We start from the raw sequence: 618 nt of genomic DNA on the forward strand, positions 1-618 counted from the left end.
AGATAGATAGATAGATAGATAGATAGATAGATAGACTGACAGATAGATGGACAGATAGACAGACAGATAGATAGATAGATAGATAGATAGATAGATAGATAGATAGACCAACAAATAGATAGATAGATAGATAGATAGACAGATAGATTGACAGACAGATAGATAGACAGATAGACAGACAGACAGACAGATAGATAGACAGACAGATAGATAGACAGATAGATAGGCAGACAGACAGATAGATAGATAGACAGACAGATAGACCGACAGACAGATAGATGGATAGACAGATAGACAGACAGACAGTTGGATAGAATGATAGACAGATATTCACAGATGTTATTAAGGGAGAGAGATTAGTATTCACCCATGTTATTTTGATGGCGGGGACGGGGTCGGCGCTACCGAAATGCGACCGTGTCCTTGTTTCCTGCCTGACAGCCTGTCTCGCTCTCCCCCACCCTGCAGGTTGACTCGGGGGGCCCGCTGGTGTGTGATGGGGTCCAACGGGGGATCGTCTCCTGGGGCCTGGACTGTGGACGGCCTGGTTACACCACCATCTACACCAAGCTGTGTAACTACACCGCCTGGATCAACGAGACCATCACGGCCAATTAA

General features: G+C 45.6%; 1 protein-coding gene across 1 annotated transcript in view; it reads left to right on the forward strand.

The window, feature by feature from the left end:
• LOC132816238 (trypsin-like) overlaps positions 1-618 on the forward strand; it is a 14,416-nt gene extending 13,798 nt beyond the window's left edge. Inside the window, exon 5 of the mRNA XM_060825734.1 lies at positions 469-618. Coding sequence (XP_060681717.1) covers positions 469-618 — 150 coding nt within the window. The remainder of the gene's footprint in view (positions 1-468) is intronic.

This window comes from Hemiscyllium ocellatum, chromosome 5 (genome assembly GCF_020745735.1).
Source record: "Hemiscyllium ocellatum isolate sHemOce1 chromosome 5, sHemOce1.pat.X.cur, whole genome shotgun sequence".
Lineage (NCBI taxonomy): Eukaryota > Metazoa > Chordata > Chondrichthyes > Orectolobiformes > Hemiscylliidae > Hemiscyllium > Hemiscyllium ocellatum.